Source organism: Gastrolobium bilobum, unplaced genomic scaffold (genome assembly GCF_033153095.1).
Source record: "Gastrolobium bilobum isolate Gb01-03AN ecotype WA unplaced genomic scaffold, APGP_CSIRO_Gbil_v1 utg42486, whole genome shotgun sequence".
In the NCBI taxonomy this organism is placed as follows: Eukaryota; Viridiplantae; Streptophyta; class Magnoliopsida; order Fabales; family Fabaceae; genus Gastrolobium; species Gastrolobium bilobum.
Genome location: NW_026899685.1, coordinates 7,709 through 21,857, shown reverse-complemented (window position 1 = coordinate 21,857; position 14,149 = coordinate 7,709). Strand labels below are relative to the sequence as shown.

The 14,149-nt window shown below is 35.4% G+C and overlaps 2 protein-coding genes across 4 annotated transcripts; one reads left to right on the top strand and one right to left on the bottom strand.

The window, feature by feature from the left end:
* The first annotated feature begins 1,535 nt into the window (after positions 1 to 1,535).
* Positions 1,536 to 4,689, top strand: LOC133292563 (metal-nicotianamine transporter YSL1-like). Of its 3 annotated transcripts, XM_061490981.1 has the most exons (7): positions 1,536 to 1,624; positions 1,811 to 2,218; positions 2,319 to 2,491; positions 2,683 to 2,777; positions 2,875 to 3,009; positions 3,131 to 3,435; positions 3,520 to 4,689. In XM_061490981.1, the coding sequence occupies exons 2-7, from the start codon at positions 1,840 to 1,842 to the stop codon at positions 4,440 to 4,442; spliced, it is 2,010 nt and encodes a 669-aa protein (XP_061346965.1). In that variant the 5' UTR covers positions 1,536 to 1,624; positions 1,811 to 1,839; the 3' UTR covers positions 4,443 to 4,689. The 3 variants fall into 3 exon arrangements, with proteins under 3 accessions (XP_061346965.1, XP_061346968.1, XP_061346967.1); XM_061490984.1 differs by having other exon boundaries at positions 1,543 to 2,218; positions 3,526 to 4,689; XM_061490983.1 differs by having other exon boundaries at positions 1,543 to 2,218; positions 3,523 to 4,689.
* A 213-nt stretch (positions 4,690 to 4,902) lies between these two features.
* LOC133292569 (protein HLB1) lies at positions 4,903 to 12,876 on the bottom strand. Its single transcript, XM_061490990.1, has 14 exons — positions 12,297 to 12,876; positions 11,797 to 11,922; positions 11,538 to 11,607; positions 10,992 to 11,105; positions 9,951 to 10,034; positions 9,638 to 9,688; positions 9,402 to 9,431; positions 7,377 to 7,439; positions 7,189 to 7,254; positions 6,937 to 7,065; positions 6,695 to 6,730; positions 6,230 to 6,349; positions 5,906 to 6,094; positions 4,903 to 5,205 (listed from the first exon to the last, which is right to left on the bottom strand). Exons 1-14 carry the CDS (start codon positions 12,788 to 12,790, stop codon positions 5,095 to 5,097), a joined length of 1,683 nt encoding a protein of 560 aa, XP_061346974.1. The 5' UTR covers positions 12,791 to 12,876; the 3' UTR covers positions 4,903 to 5,094.
* Between the last annotated feature and the right edge of the window lie 1,273 nt (positions 12,877 to 14,149).

Genomic DNA, 14,149 nt, shown 5'->3' with positions numbered 1-14,149 from the left:
ATATATATATATATATATATATATATATATATATATATATAGGGTCAGGATCATTTCACACCAGTGTAAGTTACACTCTCAATCTTGACCATTGAGATCACTTATATCTAAAGGCTCTAATTTTTTTAGTAATGTGAGCCGTTGAATACAAGTAGATCAGTGTAAAACTTCTGACTCTTACACTGATGTAAGAATATCCTGCCCCATATATATATATATATAGGGTCAGGATCATTTTACACCAGTGTAAGTTACACTCTCAACCTTGTCCAATGATCCCAGTTATATCTAAGGGCTCTAATTTTTTAGTATTATGAGCCATTGGATACAAGTGGATCAATGGTCAAGATTGGGTGTAAGACTTCTAACTCTTACACCGGTGTAAGAATATCCTGCCTCATATATATATAATAAAATAAGTTCAGAAAAAGGAGAAAAAGCATCGATCCAATTTTATCTATATCCATCCTTTTCAAACTGGATGCTGATTGTTGACAAGCCATCCACTAACAGCTGCAATCAATGCTTAGCCTATTTCAATGGTGGTCCTCTTATGGGAAGAGAATCTTTGCCACTAGAAACGTTTTGGAACCTCATGCGAGGGCAAACCTGGAAAATGGTAGGTCAATAGGGAGGTAAACTAGTCAAACCAGTGGAAGTGAAAAAAGTGAGACCTCCTTTCTGATTTTACCTCCACTCTTGCAAGTGAATCGAATTCATTAGATGTGATATATTCTGATTCTAAATGCATAAAATTACTTTCATTTGGACACGGATTCATTCATCGAAATGAACCTTCTGATTTTTCGAAGAGTCACTTGCCAATGCCATAGCCGGTGGCGTATCTGTATGACTATAACTTCAAAGAAGCAACAATAGTTAGGAAAGTGTAGTCCTCAAGGCTGTAGCTAGTTTATAATATATACTTCTGATTTTTCGAAGTGCCACTTGCCATAGCTGGTGGCATATCTGTAAGACTATAACTTCAAACAAGCAACAGGAGTTTGTTAATATCATAGCATATACTTCTAATCATAGTATATACTTCTAATTCACCAAAATGTTTGTTTTCAATAGCTAAACGATGTTTATTAAAGGGGAGTTTTGGACAGTGGTAAAAGTATTTCTTTGTGACTAAAAGTTATGGTTTCAAATCTCTAAAACAGTCTATTTATAATTATATAAGGATAAAATTACCTACAAGAATTGACATCACTCCATCCTCGTTAGTCAAATTTAACAGGGAGTGGTTTTAAGCAATCTTTATTAATTTCTTTAGTATAAATTCCATACCACTAGAAAACAATCATTCCAGTTTCACTGCAACTTGTTCAAATATCCTCGAAATTAAACACATCATTAATGATTATTTTCCGGATTTGTTCAACATAATTGACTTTAAAAGAATCAGCATTGTTATATTGTACTACAGCTAGTCACGCAAAGTTAGAGTGTGCCCCAGTTAACACAACTCACCCACACACACATATATATATATGTACTCCAAATCGATCCATAATGTACATGTGCTTTTCCCGAGAGAAAGCATCTTAATAGTTAATATCTTTCATGGTCCATCATCCAATGAGCGAGGACAAGGCTAAAAGAGAAAGAACAAATTAAGGTGAGATAGTATATTATTCCGCTTTTCAGGGTAAGATAGTATATTGTTCCGCTTTCCATTACTTATTCTATGGAAGCACGAGAACAATACAACCAAGAAACACAATATTAATATGAACCAGACGTTACCTGCTTTCATGTGCTTGAGTTTTCTCTGATGTATAAGAACTGTGTGTTAATTACTTAGGCCATATACATACATATAGAGTTAGAGAGATGATATCACCATCAAGTGCCCTTAACATGGAAGAAGAGGAGAACAACTTAGAAATTGAAAGAGATGAGGACTTATTGGAAGATCAGTTGCCAGCTGGTGAGATTCAGTCTCAGCCATGGAGAGATCAGATAACAGTGAGAGGATTGTTTGTGAGCATGATGATTGGAATCATATACAGCATAATAGCCATGAAGCTCAACCTCACAACTGGATTAGTTCCTAACTTGAATGTATCTGCTGCTCTTCTTGCTTTTGTATTTGTCAGAAGCTGGACCAAAGTGCTCCACAAGGCTGGCTTTGTATCCAAGCCCTTCACCCGCCAGGAAAACACCATTATACAGACTTGTGCTGTTGCATGTTATAGCATTGCTGTCTCAGGTTTGAGACTATCATTTTGAATATATATATATATATATATATATATCTTCTTTGCATTACTAAATGAATTTTACTATATATATGTGTGTGAATATTGCAGGAGGATTTGCTTCTTATCTGTTGGGATTAAACAGGAAGACATATGAGTTGTCTGGAGCAGGCAATGAGGGTAACAGCGCAAGCGCTGTTAAAGAACCTGGATTTGGTTGGATGACTGGCTTCCTTTTTGTGGTTTGCTTTGTTGGACTCTTTGTCTTGATTCCACTCAGAAAGGTATGAATTATGTATCATATTTTTTGCTAACATTTTGGATATGACTTTGCTAGGCATCTTTCAGGACTTTTTAAAAGTTAAAGAAGAAAGAATTAATATTGCATATATATAGAGACTAGAGAGAGAGAGAGAGAGAGAGAGAGAACTTGTTGAAATCACTAGGTGGCTTACTGCACTTTCTTCTGCTACAGATAATGATAGTTGACCTCAAATTAACTTATCCTAGTGGCTTGGCAACAGCGGTTCTCATCAATGGTTTCCATACCCGGGGTGACAAAATGGCCAAGTACTATGCATATATTTCTTTTATTCATCAGCTTTCATTTGTTGCAATTTGGAAAATAAAGGGACTTATTAATAATTATCTCATTATAATATTGCAGGAAGCAAGTGCGGGGGTTCTTGAAGTATTTTTCTGTCAGTTTCTTATGGGGTTTATTTAAATGGTTCTTCTCAGGTATAGAGGACTGTGGATTCGAACAGTTCCCTACCTTTGGATTGCAAGCTTGGAAGCAAACGTATGATTTTCAGCATATATATATATATATATATATATATATATATATATATTGATTGCTTTGGAATGTATGCTTCCATTCCACCAGTTACTAATCTTATTGTTTGAATTTTAATTTGCAGATTCTATTTCGATTTTAGCACGACTTTTGTGGGAGCAGGAATGATTTGCTCCCACCTTGTGAACTTGTCATTGCTCCTTGGAGCCGTGCTCTCTTTTGGGCTCATGTTTCCGCTTATTGATCGGCGTAAAGGACATTGGTTCCCTGACAATTTAGAAGAAAGTAACATGAGAGGTTTATACGGTTATAAGGTGTTTCTATCCATTGCTCTAATCCTGGGTGATGGCATATACAATTTCACCAAGATTCTAGTGTCCATAGTCCTCAGCGTACTTGAAAGAACGAGGAGCAAGAACCATAAAAATGGTAAGAGCAATAAAGGACTCACTCTGCTTCTTTCTAATTTTTTAAGAATAATATCTAATGTTGGAAGTCATTTTCTTACTGCAGCAGTAGCTGCTACTAATCCCGCTGGGGACCTTAAACATAGTGAAACATTCCTCAAGGAGAACATTCCCATGGGGATTGGACTCGCTGGATACGTTGTTTTCACGGTCATTTCCATAATTATAATCCCACAAATGTTTCCGCAGCTGAAATGGTACTACGTTGTGGTTGCTTACATTTTTGCTCCATCTCTGGCATTTTGTAATGCTTATGGAGCAGGTCTCACCGATATAAACATGGCATATAATTATGGGAAAGTTGCACTCTTCGTGCTGGCAGCTATTACAGGAAAAGAGAATGGTGTGGTGGCAGGACTTGTGGGTTGTGGACTCGTTAAATCCGTGGTCTCGGTGTCCTGCAATCTGATGCAAGATTTTAAAACTGCTCATTACACACGTACATCTCCCAGAGCAATGTTCGTGTGCCAAGTAATCGGCACTGCAATAGGTTGTGTAACAGCTCCTCTGAGCTTCTTCCTCTACTACAAGGCATTTGATGTGGGAAACCCGAACGGAGAATTCAAAGCTCCTTATGCGCTAATATACAGAAACATGGCAGTTATAGGTGTTGAAGGTTTCTCAGCATTACCCAACCATTGCTTGCAGCTTTGCTTTGGGTTCTTTGCTTTTGCCATAGGAGTAAACATGGTAAGAGATTTTTCACCCCAAAAGATTGGGAAATGGATGCCATTACCAATGGTCATGGCCGTACCATTTCTGGTTGGGGCATACTTTGCAATTGATATGAGCATAGGTAGTTTGATTGTGTTCGTGTGGCACAAGCTTAACACCAAGAAGGCAGAGTTGATGGTTCCAGCAACTGCCTCTGGACTAATTTGTGGGGAAGGACTCTGGACTCTTCCTGCTGCAATTCTTGCTCTTGCGAAAATTAATCCTCCTATCTGCATGAAATTTGTTGCTTCCTAGAACTTGGCCGAGCACATAAAGCAATGAATGCCTCACGCTATATTCAATGCTATAGGAATTAGCTAGTAGTGCAACCTCCTTTATTTTTATTTTATTTTGGTCAACGCTAGTACACTATGAAGCACACATCAGTTAGAACAGTTTGTAACACATCACAATTTTCTGACAAAAATAAGGCATGTTTCTATAAGGCAGCTCTCGCATGTAAATTCCCCCTACCCCAAAAATAATAATAAACGAAACCTCTCCCCCGTTGATTAATCGATAATTTTTCAGCCTTTACTGAAAATGGGCTACAAATGGATAACCGATGAAGTATTACGTTAAACAGGGGATCCAACAAAGTACAGTTGTGGACAGGCACCAACAAATTACATAATCCGTAACAGATTGAACACCTCCAAAAGAAATCAAGAAATAAGTATTCAGACTTCAGTTCCTAAAATTCTTGAATTCCTGTAAAATATATAATTGGTAAAAACATGGTTCAACAAGCTGGTTCATGAGTAAACTCAGATTTTTCAATTGTATTGAAATTTTCATACGCTACTCAATATTATACACAGGTTTACGGAGAAGTACAAAAAGCTGGATAACGCGTTCTAACATAGTTTGACAGATCAAATACGTGATACACTTAACAAACTTAAATTCATCCTGTAATAATACCGGCCAGTACATCACTTTTGCCTCGCACATAAATTGTGTAAACTAGACGAATTGCATCCAGCCATCCATCCAATGATTCCCACGAGTCAGCAACCTTGACAATACAAGAAATAAAAAAAATTAGAGCTGCATTTTCAAAAGCTAAAGAGATTCTCGTGCTTCTGGCTTGAGATGAAGCAAATTCAAAGATACGACTTGAGAAAAGAATAAAAATTTGGATTTGGCCGAATAATTTTGAAAATACATTGGTGGTGACTGAGGGAGGGGTTAATCAGGAAATACATGAAAGGATTTTGCCTTTCTATACAAATGCACAGTAAGCACTAATGGAAGCATGAAGGAGGTTTTGCCCTCTAGAGGCTATGTCTGCCAGACAGAATGGACAACAGAGTGTAGGTTTCATACTTTCATGCAATTGCCTTCCCCATTTGAAGTTGATAATCTCTTGATATAACCAGATGAGCTATGAACACAGAACAAGCCATCACAAAAAAATCTAGTTTTCAAAAGGAAGCAACAGGGCTGAGTAAGAAATAAAACTCAAAACTAATGTTACAAGTGGTTGTTGGGACAATCAAGTGTACAGAAATCATAATTTCATTCTTAAAAATGGATAGGCCATGGTTATTTCATTATAAAAAAGGTTATGGCTTTATCTGTCCAACATCGACCTATTTTGTCTTCAATCAAAATTTATTCAGTGCTGTTGATTAGAAAAACCTCTGATAAGTGTGAAGGAAGCAACAAATCTATGCAATACGGGTAAACTCAGGTCAATCAGACTGTTTGCTCACCAAGAAAACTGATCCGTGACTTGTATTTATGCAGAGGCCAGCACCAGGTGGTAAAGTCAGATCAGCACATGCTGATACAGAAATAATATCTGCTATATCTACTCTGATAGTCTTCTTATCCCCATTCACAGCATCTGTTGATCTGCCAGAGAGACTTTGAGGTACTTGTCTCTGTTCACCTCTGGGTATCTGAAAGAAGGGAGGGATGTAAATTAATTTAAAATTTGCATTTGCAATACTAGAGCTGAGAGGTTATCTAATGAATTTAAAACTAAATGTAAGTAGCCTCTTAAAAAATTTCAATTTGTCAGCCAGATGTCTTACCTGTTGAAGCCTTTCATGATCCAAAAGAAATTCTGACCGTTTCCAGTCATTATGAGGTGCAATTGTTGTCCCCACAGGAGGTGCAGTTAAATATCCAAATTTAAGGTGTGGTAATGGTAGCTGTGAAAATTGAGTTCTGTCAAAGCTAGTATGATAAATGAATGATTCCATCAACTAACACCCACTTTTGCATAGTAATGGAATACCCATATCAGATAGTACATATCAAGTAGAAGATAAGTTAACTTCTAATCTAGAAAGAAGATAGGTTGACTCACTCTAAGCACTCCTGAAGGGGATGAGATCATATATAACAGTATGGCTACTTAATGTGAAAACAAAATTCAGAAAGCTTGGAAGAGCAATTTCAAAGTCATTTAAATGATAAGTTATGTGGCAAGTTGCAATGTTGGTCAAAGTCAAAAAGCTACTACACAAACATAATTTAGGATAGCATGTACTCACCATAGAACGCACCAACCGCAAGGCACTGCTATAAACCTGTCACATACCAAAAAAATAATGGGCTGATTGCATGATCAAAATTGGGTTTGGGGGGGGGCTGAACAGGACACAAGGAAATAAATAGAAGGATATAGGTAAGAAACAGACTCGTGTTAACTAGACTAACAAGCCTTTCTAATCCAAAAAAGGCATGTAGCCAATAAATATTTACAAAGGAAGACAAATAGAAACTGGCTTCTTACTGAATAATTTGGTTTCAATGCATGAGCAGCTGCAATATATATTGCCGATTGGCTGTACAATTCATTTGGTGAAACTTCTTGAGCACTCATTGATCCCCCAGTTCTTAAAGTATCCTCTGCTAATCCGTACTGCAAAGGCATTTGGTGAGTCAAAACTATATTCTTAATACTGATACAAAAATGTTAATCCAAGACAACAAAGGATATTGTGTCATTAAATAATAAATGTGTAAAATGAAGTAGCAATATGACCAGAACAGTTCCCAGATTGTAAATTGCCCGATGGAAATCAAATTGCAACTGTATGGCTGCCCGGAACTGCATTGAAGAACATGTAAAAGTCAAAAGTGGAAGAAAGAATATGTTATGTTCAAAGCACATAGCTGATGTAAAACATTTGCTTGTCACTTCCATCTGATTCCCTCCTAAAATTTGTGTACCTTGCTGATAGCAGTTCTCACAATCTTTTGCTTTTCTCGAGCTGGAACAATGGCGCTGAGTTCCTGAATTGGAAATCAATTTAAAAAAAAAATACAAAGAAATTACTTGAGAATTTCCAATAAAGAAAAAATTAAAAATTCTATAAAATTCTTAAGTACAATATTAGCCAGAGAACTCTCAAAGTAGAGGCAAATACATTCTGAAGGAGAGAAGAGAGTTGGGTGTGATTAGCAAAATAAGAAGGGAATCGGTTTTGAAAACTAAAAGAAATGTAGTGCCGATCCGATGGTATTTGAAGGTTTTAATTCTGGCTCATTCTATTCTTTATGTTTTTATTATTATTATTTTTTATCTATAGAAGTTTTCAAGATAACCTTGCCTATGTCATGCTTTTTTGCCAAACTTTACATAGCTGGTCCCAAAGCCAACTAAATGAGGGTTGTATCAAACAATCCACAGACAACTTAAAACTATGTTGAATCATTTTTGACATGGATCAACAATAACTGTGCTAATGCTAGGCTGTAACCTAAGTAATGCTGTACATTGCAGTTTGAGTACAGCATTAAATGAGCAACAAGTGCTACATCAGCACCCAAATGTAGTTAAAAACATGCAAGAGTTTTCACATTTTCTTATAGGATTTATTTTGGCACCTGAACACTAACAGTAAATCCTATGGAAGCAGTTGACATTGTTATTAGAAGGTGACAAGGTGTATTAATTTTTATGTGATTTCAAGAAAGCCAACTGGGTTAGATAAAAGGCTATGGAATTGGACACTTCAAGATTTAAACTCTGGTACAAAGATAAAGTTATAGCAAGAAATCCGACATGTATAGTTACAGGTCAAACTTGAAAGAATAATTAGGTCAATTTTAATGGATTAAGGATAGGAGGATATCCTTAAATTTGTCATTGAACGGGAAACATTCAATTTGATATGTGTATATCCACCCTAAGTAGGTCTAGAGGAACAACAAAAGGAAAACTTCTGGGAAATTTTAGAAGGGTCAAGAAATCTCAAGGAAGAAAATAATTTAGGAAGAATTTGAATATATTAGAAACAGACATAAGGGCCTGCACGGGATTTTACCGTGTAATAAGAAGACCAATAACATCTCCAATGACAAATGTAGATCAGTAAAACAAGAACATGTAGACCTTAGAAAACTTTGGACGAAACCATTAAAAACAGACTTTATTCAAAATTGTTTTATAGAAGATTTAGTTTTGTATAAAGCCCAATGGCATCAACTGATCCATGTGTCTGGCCGCACCTAGTGGAATGGCTTGGTGATTGTTTTAGTATAGAATAAAGTTAGTTTTTAAAATCCAATATTTTTTTTTTTTTGGTACATTGCCAGGAGGTATCCCCATTCAACCTTCTCCAGGCACCATGCCCTCGGGGTACGGCCCGTTTGGGCTAGCCCCTCATTGTAACAGTGGGTGCACTAAGCTTCGCAACCGGAGAAAGGACGAGACTAATCCCCCAACCGAAGATTTTTGACTTATCCTCTGGCCCCCAAAGATTTTCCAAGAAACTGCTTGAGGCAGGATTTGATCCCTGCACCAAGCAATCCCTTGGGAGCTCAGCTGCCAACTGAGCTACCCTTGGGAGTTAAAATCCAATATTTTAAATTTGAGCCACATTGTTCCAACTTCATAAAAGAGACATATAACTACATAACCAACCATATAAAACCAAACACTATGGTTTTAAAAAAATAAAAAATAGTAAAACAGGCTAATTATGAAATATGACTGTCTCTTGATGCATATGAGGTGTGAAGCATGTATGTGTAGATGATCATTTTCTTGGATAGGCATTAATAAAAATGTGACCTTTATTAATTTCAAACTGATAACTAGCAAAACAAAAAGGTATGAAGGATAGATTACCCTGTCATTCCTTGTAATATTACTCATATTATATTAATTATGCAGTCTTCGCATTAGAAATTTACATGCCTATAATTTGTATGAAGTTGTGAAATGCTTCTATACTGTCAAAGTAAATATACCTGAAGAGCAAGTCCCCAATTATTAAGTGCCTGAAATAGATTCCATGAGAGTCAGTAACAAGGGCTCAACATGCAAATGAGCATGCATGTGAAAAAATTCAAAAGTTGTAGGAATAGAACGAGTACAGGGTTAAGCAAATATTTGTCTAAGGAAACAAAAAAAATCTGTTTCAAAATAATGTTCTGGCTCCATAAGAAGTCAAAAGACAAATTTCTAACAATTAGACGAGATGTACCTGAGGACTGTTCCAGTTGAGCTGGACTGCTTTTTCATAGTTCCTTGTTGCCTGGGAAAAAGGTCAAATTAAACAAAAATTAGATTGTGTGATGATAAGCCTCTCTCCGTCAACCAACACGTAGCATAACAACTATAAACTAAAAGTGTGAAAAGTTCTTCCATTCAAGTTCAGTATGAATACAATTCTGTATCAAGCATCATCCAATATTCATCAAGGGATTGATACAAGAGCACGAGCTGCCAAACTCCAATGTCTAAATATGCATGAAACAATTAATAAAAGGCAACAATTATTTTTGCTGAACGCTGACCTGTTTCCATAGCTCTTCAGCTTCCTTTGTGCGACCACGCATCTTTGCCCGATCAGAGATTGCTATAGCCCAATTGTAGAAAGCCTGGATGGAGGAAAAAATGGAAAGTAAAGACACTCATTTTGTGCTTAGACATACGTACTTATTTGCAAATAGGAACAATTTTGAGCTTTGTTGTCATATCAATAGAGTCATACAACAGGACTACTCAAGAATCATCATAATATGGATAGCATGGATCCTGCAGATAGATAGGCTACCAGCTTAATAATACTGCAACACAACGGTTGCAAGGTAGCAGGAGGTGGCAACTGTCCTCCAAGTAAGGATACTGCTATTTAGTAAAGTATGCCTGGTAAATGGTAGCTACATACAAGGGAATTGTTGGATGATATGCCCAGGAAATTCCAATGTAATGAGCTGAAATGCTGAATAATAAAATGGTATTGTATGAACAGCTTAAAATTTTACTTTTATTCTTTTAACAAGGGCTTAAAGGGTGATACTGAACAAAGATCTAGGAGTGTAATCAAGCCAAGCTTTTAGTGAGATATACAGTCTAGACTCATTATGGGCTGTCTCAGTTCAGTTCACGTAATTAATTAATCAAAAGGACTGAAACCCGCTCAATAAATTATATGAGCTTGAGAGTTTTACTGCTCAGTTTAGCTTGTTAATAGCTCGTTCAAAGAATAAAATATTACAAAATATATAATATACACAATATTTATAACTTCTACGCATTTGTGTGCATGCTCATTTAAGGTTTATTTTTTTAGTGGTATTTCTATTTATATACAGAGTCTCTTTTAAGGATCAGGTTAATTTAGGCTCAACTTCCCTAGATGTGCCCAAGCATGTTATTGTCCAGCTCATTTACACCCCTACCCATATCCTATGTAAAAGAACACACATTCAATTATGTCTTGTTATTTGGGATGGAAATTCTTAGAGCATCAAGCCTGTCTTCACATTGATATTAGCTTTCCCAATAAAGCAGGGATTTGATAGTATTTCACAGTGAAGGATATCCTTACATACATCATGTAGGGTGGGACAAAGGTGAGTGGCTTCATCATATTTTTTACAAGCTTCCTCAAGCAAAGCGTCTTTAGAAGGTGAAGTGGAATCTGGACTAACATTATCTGCACTTTCCTGCATGTCAAAAAAGATTGAATGGACACCTTATTTAAAGCTTGGACCAAGCATAGCATACTTATAATTCAAACCAGTAGCATTTTGTATGTCTGTAATGGATATCCAAGTATTTTAGTATGTAACAAAATATGAAGTTGGAATCCCATTCATGAGAAAATGCAAAGTATGTATTTCAGTCAGATTAATGCAAAATATAGTTAGCCAACAAAAGTCGATGCCGATGGTGTGTACTTATGCTCACTAATGGAACATCATGCAAGAAGAACTTATACTGAATAATTAGTAAATATAATCAAGCTAATGGAACTACATGCTAACAAAAAACCAAGAAAAAAATTCAAGACAAGAAGTAAATAAAATTTCAAGAATAACATAAAAACCTAGCAGACTTCAATATTACAAGAACCAAAACAAGACAACTGCTCGGACCTGAAGTACCAATGCCCAATTGTATAGGGCATCATAATCTTCCGGGTTCCTCTCAATTGCAGTAGCATACCTAAAAATCCAAGTAAGACATTATAAGTTTGAACAAAGATTTCCATGAGAAGCGCAACTGAAATGGCAGTGCCTGTCATGTAGCTCCTGATATATGCAGAAGATTACAAAGAGAATTGTAGTTTTGCAATAATTTTTCTGTGCTATTTATTCCTTATTGTATATAGATTCATAGAACTGATCATGGTACCTCCTTGCAGCAAATGTAAGAATCCGTTGTCGGGACCGGCCCTCCTCATCAACACCAACAACACTATTTATCAAATCCATTGCAGCGTTGTTCTGGTCTGAATGCTGTTGCTGTTGACTTTCTGGGCTGAAATTTTTGAAACAATACAATGTAAAGTTGCATTTCATGCGTGCACATGAGGAAAACACTCTCAAAGTGAAACCCTTAAATTTGTATCATTTTGATTTACCATAGCTATATAAAAAGAAAATAAGCTAACAAGAGTATAGGACATTGAATAGTTAAACAGGTGCTAAAATTCTTCCAGAAATGAAATTTTAGAACCATTTCTTAGTGAAATATTTTACAAGCCACATACGATCCATAATTCCTGTGTTCATATGAACAGAATCAAACCATGACCAAACCAAAAGATAGCGACAATAAACAAACGGCAAGCATTATCTCTTTTCCATCAATTTATTTGTTTTCTAGATTTAATGCGGAAAAAGAACTGTAACCTGTAGGGAGAGTTGGCATCTTCTCTCTCCGGTTCAGAATCATTTTTCAAACCGTTTAGCAATTCTCTCATGGTGAAAGTTCGACTTCCTTCGTCTTTTCGCAGCTGAGGATGCGGTGAAGGATTGGTATCCGCATCATTGGAATGAATCGCGGTTTCCCTGAGATCTGCGTTGTTAACCGATGGATCAGCTACTGATCCAGATTCCAACTCCAATTGCGTTTGCGTTTGTTCTGTTGGCACCAGTTCTGTTTCTGGCTGCGGATTTGGCTCTGGTTCTGTTTCTGGCTGCGGATTTGGTTCTGGCTGTGGATTTGGTTCTGGTTCTGGTTCTGTTTCTGTTTCTAGCTGCGGATTTGGTTCTGGCTCTAGATTTGGTTCTGGCTGTGGATTTGGTTCTGGTTCTGTTTCTGTTTCTGGCTTCGGATTTGATTTTGGTTCTTGTTCTGGTTCAGGCTCTTGTCGAAGTCCGTTCTGCGATTCCGGTTCAGGCATTATGCGGTGTTAGGGTTTAAGAGGGAATGGAACAGAGAATTGAGGACAAAAGGAGAGTTTCGGTTTGATCCCACTCGCAAACAGGGTTGACAAGAGCGATGAGCTGTGGGCAGGGGCAGAGGGAGTGCTGAAGAAAAAACAACTATTGAAGAACACTACTGTTTTGAAATTTTGTGCAAGCAAGCATAATAAAATAACAGATTCGTTTTTTTTTTAAGATATTTATTTATATTAAATTCAAAACAATATTATTTTGGAACGAAAATTAAAATATTTTTATAATTATAATATTTTTTTTTTATTATAATTTTTTAATTTTTCAACTCAAAACGATGAATGGAAATATTTTATCTACAGTTATTTTAGAAAGCCAAAATAATAATGGATAAATTTCAGCCATTTTTTACATTTACTTACTGTACATTTGTTTATGAATTTTTTACATTTTTGGAGATATTGTACTTATTATTTTTTACTATCTAACGATTATAATTTATTAAGTCAGACACTTATATTTATAAATTAATTATTAATCTTTAATAAATTATTACTGATAGATTGACGAAAATCAATAATTAAAATTTGATACTAAGATGTAGTAAAAACAAAAATAATAAGTATAATTTTTTTCATTTTCAAAATGATATTTTGTTATAAATTATTCGCTTAATTTGAATAACATGTAATGAGTCTAATGCCTTCAATACATGTTCTTTCGCATATGAAATTATATTTGGAATTGAATTTAGAATTAGAATGTTACGCTCCAATTTTAATTATTTTATTAGATGCATATATTAGAATAAAATTATAATTCTGAAACTAATTTCAAAAATATATTTTATTTAATTAATAACATAAATTTTAAAAATTAAGATTTTAAATATCAAATATAAGAGTTAATTTATTTTTTCTTCGATCCCCACAATGTCATCTTGAAATGAGGTATGAAATCTTAATTTGGATTAATCTATAAGTGGTTCAAAGAGTTGAATCTACCGGTTTATTGGAGATGAAAATAAAATAAAAAATTAATTTTTTATATTCTTTTGCTGACTATCTTTGTCGCTTCAATACTTGAAAAATTATCATTGAAGGCATGTACTAAAAAAAAATTTAGATCTATCTAAGTATTTCTCGAAAATTGGATGATAGATCATATAATATGAATGTAATAAAATATTAGGGAGGAAAATACATAAAACAACTGAAAAAATAAAAGCAGACCATAATAGGCCGAACACAACTCAACCCTAGTATTGACTACAAACTCAAATCCCTTGGGCCAATAACATGAAACTTGGCATTTTCTGTTCACAAACAACAAAACAGAAATCCGTTAAAAGTGAAGCCCAATTA